Below are 8917 nucleotides of genomic sequence, written 5' to 3'. Positions count from 1 at the left end.
TCTTACAAAGTTTTCACATTTGTTGCTGCTTAATTAGTTATTAACCTAACTTAACAATAATATTTAATAAAAAACTTACCATTTTTATTGAGTTAATTCATATTTAGTAAGGGTCTTTTATTATTATCTAAGCTTTTTTTCATATACTTTTTTATTCAGTTTCATAATTTTTATTTATCCATCATTGAAATATTTGAACAGACTACGCAGATAGCATACAAAATTTTACAACTGTTTTTTAAACTGATTTCAATAAACTTTGAAAAAAAAAGAAACTGAAATTATTACATAAAAATTTAAAATCTGACAACTAGCAATACAAAATACAAAAACGCGTCCTTGATAAAAATAATGCAAAATTCCTATCTAGCTTTCTTGAGGTAATGATTTAAATGCTTCAATATTTCCATGTTTTTCAAGGACTTGATTAAAATATCGCTATTTGAGACATATACAAAAAAAAAAAAAGATTTTTTCACTCCTTACGAGCGTTGTGCACCCCAGCAATGCACAAGTACACTAAAAAGACAGGGATGTATTAAATCGCCGAATATGGTGTTGAACGACTCAAATTGTTTGAATGAACACTTCATTTCAAGTTAATACCAAATATTTCCTAAACCATTTAAAGGGCGTAATTTTAATCTAAAGACCTTAAGGTATTCGACTAGTTTTTGTAAGTTAATAATATAAAATTTTTAATAACTAGTTTATTTGTTTTATTATGTGTAAAAACCTATAAAATTAGCAAAAAAAATTATTATTGTTATTTATTTATAAATGGCCATTTTTAGGTAAAAAAATAAGTATTTTTGCATATTCGCTAAGCGCAGTAGAAAAATTTCTATTTCCCAAAACAAAAATTTCTTTGATGATTTTATTTAGAAGGCTGTCAACTATGCTTTGAACCATTATTTTAAAAGCAAAAGTTCTACTGAGTTAGGACTCAATGTACTATTCTTCGTGAAAAAACTAGCATAAAAAATGAATTTTTAAATTTTTCGCTTAACCTGTCGTTCAAAACATGTGTGTTATAATCATAAACAATCATAAAGAGTTGTAGGTAATTATTTTAAACAAAATCGTGTTTAAGATGTTGTAAAATGTGAAACAAATCAAATTTTAAGATAAACGCATTTAAGGACTTAAAAGTCATTAGTCTATCCACTGTTATCGTCTTCCACAAAACTGATATAACTTTATAAATAATTAGAGTACAAGCAAAAGTTAAATATTTTTAAAAAATTACAAGTACAGGGATTCTAAATTTATAATAAACTGAATTTCTAAAATTTTTTCCAAAATTATGATTTTGTTCCAGTACCTTAAGAGGAAAAAACTTTCTCCAAACTTATGCATATTCTGACCATTCTGCAATTATTTTCACTTTCAAAAATACAGGGAATAATAGCGACCCCCCCGCCCGTTGGGTAAAATTTTGGCTTAATAGCAGTTTAGTTGCCAAATCTTCTCCGTCTTATTAACAAAATTAGATTTTAATCATTTTGTTCCAAAAATTTTTTTTCTTAAAAATTTTATAAAATTTACAAAATAACAGAGTGTTTTCACATTTTTTTAATAACTATTTAATTAGAAATAACTTGATTCAATTATTAAAATACATATTTAATTAAATTCTGCATCACTTATTAAATGTGTGCTTGTTTGTTCTTTCTCTGTTACATTTGATGCGATGAAATTTATATGGTAAATATGAGTGATTTCATTATTAACAGAATTTTTTTAATTGGTAAATAAAAATATTTTATCGATGTTGTAAAGACATATTTCATGGAGTGAAAAAAGCTTTTAAAACTTAATTTTTTAGAAGTGAACGATGGTGCCTAACGATTTTAAAATTTTGGTGGAATGAAGATTTTTAAATTTTATTATTAACTTTTAAAAAGTTAAACACAATATCTAAAGAAAATATATATAATCATCTGGCGTAAAATGCTACAAGATTTTATGCAAGAATAGAATTTTTTTAAGGAGTTCTCGCTGATTTCTTTTTAAAAACAATTATTGAAATTATGTAATTATTCTTTTAATGACACAATGTTCTCTTAGAATAGATTTGCTAACAAAAGTTAACACGCTTGAGAGATTCTAGATTGAAGAACAAGTGCAAGTTAAGGAATATCATTCCTCTATTATCTAATTTTGAATTGGTCAATCTTGAATTTGATTTAATTTATGGTCAAAGAGCAAAGCGAAACCAAGAGGAAAGTGATTTTTTTTAGAATTTTTTTTATAACATTGCTCTAAATAGTATTTTGTTGTAAGACGTCTTATTTCTATATAAAGCTCGTTAAAAATTTTCCATACATGAGAAGTCAGTTTCGTTAAATTGTTCACAAGCTGATTGTGATTTTACATCATTACGACTTATTTGACGACTACGTTTCCATTTATACAGAATATGGTAAGTCATTGATAGTAATTTCTTAAGAATATATTTTGGCTAAATAAATTTAAAAAGAAGATACTGAATTAGTAATTAAATTATACTTCAAATATATTCTATTACTTGATTTTGTAAAAATGGTTTTATTTAGAGAAAAAAATAACTACTGATAATTATGCTTCAATAAATATTACTTTAATTATTCCTAAGCGAATCCTTCACATTTTAAGATTATTAATAACTGAGTTCATAATATTTCTGAACTAATTTTAATATTAAATGATATAAAGTTTAACTAATTTCGAGTTTAGTAGAATTTTTGCTTTAAATTTTAATTTTTATTTGTATTTTGTGAAATAAAATCTAAATAAATGCTTTCATTGAACAACGTGCTTGTTATAAATACCTTGAATAATACAGATAATTGGATTTGTCCAATTATAGATTGAAAATAGAGCAGTGAAAAATGTTTACTTTATAATTAAAACAAGCTGAAAATTACATAAAATTATTTAAAATCATATCATAAAATTATTTCCTACAAAAATTCATGGAGTGCATCTTTAAACTTCGCTAATAGCTAAAATTTTAATTTTTTTACAATGTCAAAAGTTTCGAAAATTTTAATTAATTTATGAATTTTTATAAATATAGGTAAATTTTCGAATCAAAATTTTGAGTTAAAGAGCTTTATATCACTATCTGTGATTACTAAAAATTTGTCCACGTATTCAAAGAAGTTGATAAAAATATTGCATATTCAAGTTAGTAAATTTATTTGAGCGTATTTGTTCTGACAATCAAAAATGTAAGCTATTAAAAACATTATACTGATGCGAGCTAAATGTTTTTAAGACTAAGCTCAAAAACAAATTGATTAATATTAAATTTTCTGGAAATCCTATGTAAATTTGAAATTGAAATTCTTTAGATTAATGACACATATTTTCGTTTTCAGAGGCTTTCCATTATCGTATTTGCTATGGTAAGCATTTCGCTGCTTGCAACCCACTGTAACGGGGAATCTTCTGCTAGTGTAGATGCCAGACATCATCATCACCACGGTCATCACCATGGGCATCATCATCACCACGGTCACCACCATCATCATGGTCATCATCATCACCATGGACACCATCACCATCATGGACACCACCATCATCATCATCATGGACATCATCATCACCACGGACATCATCATCATCATGGGCATCATCATCATCATGGGCATCATCACCATCATGGCCACCATCACCATGGCCACCATCACCATGGACATCACCATTAAAGAAAGGAAATGTGTTAATAAATTTGATAAATAAAAATATTTGATATGATAAGTGTTTAATAAAATTGAAAAAAAAACCCAAACAGATCAGCCAGTTTTTCACATAAAATTTCCTTATTTTCGTTAGTAAAATAGCAATTCAAATTAAATCTCACATTGTTGAAAAATTTGTTGAAAGGAAAATGATTTAAATAGAGGTTAAAATAATTATCAGAAAAAGCTGACAAGAAATCTAACAAGACCACCACTTTATTAAAATGAGAAAATAGAGCTAACGTTTTTACTTCAGAAATTTGAATAATTTTTTGCATGAAGAAAAAAAAAATATATACAAACACGATACAGAAATTAGCATTTTTTGAAAGATAGTTTAGCAATATACTTAGATGATTTTAGGCTTTTAATAAATAACATTGTGTTACTGTAATTTATGTTGAAAGAAGTTTCGACATCATTTAAACCGGTTTTCGGTAATATAATAATAAAAGTAAATTTTTAAAATCCAGACGCAGAAAAATGTAAACTACTTATTAAAAATAAATAACCAAATCCTTTCATGTGTTTCATATTCAAAAAAAAATCCATCTAACTTCTAAAAATTATCAAAAACTATTTTCAGTGGTTTATATTAAGCGAGGACTTTGTTTTCCAATTTTTTAAAGGTTTTAGAACCATCTAAAATGCATAATGCACGATCATCAAAAGTTTTTTTTTAAGGAAAAAAAAATCGGGAGAACGAAAATTAAAAATTTTACCTAAAATTCAAGATGGGAAGATAGCAGTTCTCTTAAATCCACCTACGAGAATTTTCTCGAAAAAGTATGTAAATAAAAGGAATTAAATTTTTTAGGATATGACTTTAACGGTTAGCAATCTCATATTAAAGTTCATCTGATACCAATACATTCTTTTAAAGAATAATCTGTAGTGGTGGTTTCAAATAAATTTAAATTTTGAAGTTCGTATCATATTAAGTTTACCTGATACAGATTACAATCACATATTAAAATTTTCGTATAAAGAAACATTCTTTTAAGGAATAATATAAAGTGGTGGCCACAAATAAATAACGTCTTTAAAATATCGGGTGAATCGTACAATTCTATATATTATCTATATTGGTTGAGTAACGGCTATTAGACATTGGGTTCATCGGACAATTTTAAGTAGGGTTTATGTTGGCTGATTAACGGCTATAAAACATCGGTTGAGTTGGACACTTCTATATCGAACCAAGGTGGGCTGAATAACGGCAATAAATATCGGGTGAACTGAACAAATCTGTACAGAGCCGATATTGGCTAAATAAGGGCAATAAAATATCCGATGAATTTGGCAATTTCTATATAGAGTGAGCATTGGCTGAATAGTGGCCATAAAATATCGGGTGTATTGAACATTTCTATATATGACCTATATTAGTTGAGGAACGGCTATTAAATATCGGGTCAATTTGACAATTTTAAATAGAATCTATATTGGCTGAATAACAGCTTTAAAATATCGGTTGAATCAAACAATTCTATATAGGGCCCACTTTGACTACATAACGGCCTTAAAATATCGGGTGAATCGTACAATTTAATCTTTGGTCTGTATTGGCTGAGAAACGACTATAGAATATCGGGACAATCGGACAATTTTATGTAGAGCTTATATTGGCTAAATAACGGATATAAAACATCGATTCAATCTGACTCTTTAATATCGAACTGACCTAGGCTGAAAAATTGCTATAAAATATCGGGTGAACTTAACAAATCTGTATAGGGCCGACATTCAGTAAATAAGGGCAATAAAATATTGGTTGAATTTGACAAGTTTATATTGGGTTAACATCGGCGGAATAGTGGTTATGAAATATCGAGTGAATTGAACATTTCTATATAGTTCTAATATTGGCAAAAAAAAAATGGATCTTTAAAACCTTGTTGAGCCAAGATTGGTGAATATTGGCTCAATGAGTAATTTTGCTGTTAGGGCATACTTAAATTAAGTGTGTAAAAACGATGAGTTAAGGCTCACTTTGTAAGCTTGCTCAAGCTTGTAGACTGATAATGTCAGATAAAGTTGATGTCAGATAATGTTGATGTCAGATAAAGTTAAAAGTTTACTCATAAAGTCAAAATTTGTGAGAAGAAAGGCCAAAGAAAATCTATTATTAAAATTTCTTTTGTATGAATCAAGAGATGCAATACTTTTTAATTTTTTACACTCAATTTTTAATTTTTTGCACTCAATTTTTAATTTGTTGCACTCAAGCATTTTACATTTTTTCATACTTAATAACTAAACCAAACGTAATTTTTAATATTTGCTTAGTCTGATAGAAAGTAGTAAAAAAAGCGTATGAGAACTTTGTCACGAGCTCAAACCAGTCCGCATCTGAAATTTTTTTCTTCTTCAGGTAATGAGCACCTTTTTTCAGAAAATTATTATTTTGTTCCTCGTTAGTAATTTAAACAAATTTTTCATAATTTACAAGTTTTTCGATATAAATAACTTATTTTTATTGATGTTCGGATAGAAATAAGAATAACAATTCTTGAGTACATCATTGACCTATGTGACCAATAATTACACCATAAAGATTGCATCGTTAATAAACATGCTTAAGAAAAAAATTGAAAAAATGAAAAAGAAAAGTACACGAGATTCAAAAGTTTAGTCTAGCTGTTGTCGTATTGCATTGTAAAACTATTTTTTAATGTTATTTTCATATGTATGCACCCTGAAAAAAAAATAAATTTGCAGAAGCAATCTTTAATTAATAGTAACAAAAACTATCGATATTCAAGAAGTGTCAAATATATTTCGGTTATTTTTTCCTTCATCTATAATGCTAAAAAGTGGAATACAATTACTTCCCCCGAAAAGAAAGCTTAAGAATACGTGTAAGTTATAAGTAAGATATATAAGCAATAATTGATACTTCTCTTACAAATAGTACTGATTTTTAAAACCGACTGTATCAATTCGATTTAATATTCCAAAATGGATTAAATTGCTTTTTTTTCTACGATTTAACATCTCTTTTCTAATGCAGTAATTTTAAAATATCTTTTTTAGGTGCTAAAAAAAAGTTTTCTTTGGCATGCTTTGTGTATTTAATGATGCCACTTAAGGATTTTATTTACAATAAATGAAAAATATATATTATGTAATATTTACTGAAATTGCAAATATTTTAGATGATGTATGCAAATACTAATTTCGTAATCAACTTTTTAAAAAGTTTATTTCACAAATAGTTTCCGTATTGGAAAGTAACAAAGTATTACGGTTCACCGAATTTTCTGTAACAAGTCAAGAAATAGATAGTGAAAGAGTTACTCTTCTTTATTATCTAATCTATCAGTTGGCCAATCTTGAACTTGCTGTCATCCGTGACCATTGCGTTAAATAGTATTAATAGAGTATATAAAAAACACTACCTTTTTTTAAGTAAATTGAATTCAATAGCATTGTTATAAATCTGTATTACTATAAAAGCAGAAGGAAACAATTGTAAATAATCAATCTGTCCTAAAATTATTCTTGGATTACAAGAAGTTACTTTGGCATCTACTTCAACGAAATTCTAGAAAAGATGGTAAAATATTATTAATTTGAATTTAATTGAAAACCTTATTTAAATTTCAATCCTGATATAGTATTTAAAACAATTGTATATAGTGAATTAACAGTAAAATTAAAGCCTTAAATATTCGTTTTGCCTTAGTAATAGCGTATTTAAATGTTTAAAATTATTATTCTTAAGTTAGTTATTCAATATCAGATAATTTCTGTATTTATAATTTAATTACTTACTAATTACCAGATTGTTCTTTTAAAATAGTTATTTTAAGTGTCTTGCTGAAAGTAAAAATATGTATCATAGTGCCAAAAATATAAATATCGTAGGAATAAGAAATAGTGTGCTTAATAATAACACGCATTTTTCATTATAAAAATACCTTAAAAGATATTTTTAAATTGTTTCAAAATCTTAACTAGATTCTAAGAATTTCAAACAACTGAAAAATTAGATCATGGTACAATAGTTGAGATAGACATTTCACCATTCAGATATATTTAGTGTCAAACAAATAGTTCTATTGGATAAAATTGTTATTGAAGTGCTAAAATTATATCAGTTTAATGTTAAGGACAATCATAAAAAATTAATTTGAAATGCAATTTAATTCTCAAACGCAGAGATTTTCTAACATGTTTTTAAGTAAGTTGCAAAAATATTCTTAGTTTAAATGTTAAAAAAAAGAACTAAGTCATTATTTCATACATTAAGAGTTCTTTTCTTTTTGAGCAAATGGTAGAAACTAAAGCTTTTATTTTTATTTTTAGAGGCTTTCTATTGTTTTGCTTGTTGCTGTGTGCATCGTATTGTTAGCTATAAAAAGCAATGCGGAATCCACCGTTGGAGTAGATGCTCGGCATCATCACCACCATGGCCACCATCACGGCCATCATCATCACCATGGTCATCATCATCATCATGGTCACCATCATCACCACGGACATCACCATCATCATCATCATGGACATCATCACCATCATGGACACCATCATCACCATGGACACCACCATCATCATGGCCATCACCATCATCACGGACATCATCATCATCACGGCCATCACCACGGCCATCATCATTAAAGACCCAAACTCACAAAAGCAATGTATGGTTTTAAAGAACTTTAAAAGAACTTCGTACTGCTTATGTTCCAATGTACAGCCAATATCATGGAAAAATAAATAGTCTTTCACCATATTATTATTTTCCCTCATGCATTCACGAGTTTACATCATTCAGTTTGGCTAAAATACTTGGGAAAATTAACATTTATAAGGATAAAAATTTAACTGCAAATTATAATTTCGAGAGTGTATAGAATATATAACGACTAATGACATATGAATTACGCTTTAGTGGAATATTCCGTGCAAAAAATAGACTAATTTGTTTCATATTTTCATTCGGGATTCTGCCTGTTTCGTAAATTTACAATTTTTTCTTGAATTTTAATTTTTATTATTTTACACGTTTTGGAAAAGTCCATACTTTTATTTAAATCCATTAACTTTTCTTAACATCTTAGCGTTTACAAGTTTATGGTATTGTACAGTGTGAGAAAAAAGTTTTTGACCACTTTGAATAACTTTTGATGTAATGATCGGATATTCACGTTCTATGAATCATTCTTAAAGGTTCGAGGGGGTGA

At 27.4% G+C, this 8917-nt stretch overlaps 1 protein-coding gene across 1 annotated transcript in view; it reads right to left on the bottom strand.

Annotated features, from left to right (window-relative positions):
* Positions 1–8085: 8085 nt before the first annotated feature.
* The window catches only part of LOC139425657 (uncharacterized protein DDB_G0290685-like), a 17266-nt gene continuing 16434 nt past the window's right edge, over positions 8086–8917 (bottom strand). Inside the window, exon 6 of the mRNA XM_071181060.1 lies at positions 8086–8360. Within this exon, the coding sequence (XP_071037161.1) occupies positions 8086–8360 (275 nt within the window). The remainder of the gene's footprint in view (positions 8361–8917) is intronic.

Source organism: Parasteatoda tepidariorum, chromosome 5, assembly GCF_043381705.1.
Source record: "Parasteatoda tepidariorum isolate YZ-2023 chromosome 5, CAS_Ptep_4.0, whole genome shotgun sequence".
NCBI classification, from domain to species: Eukaryota; Metazoa; Arthropoda; class Arachnida; order Araneae; family Theridiidae; genus Parasteatoda; species Parasteatoda tepidariorum.
This window is presented reverse-complemented; position numbering and strand designations above follow the sequence as displayed.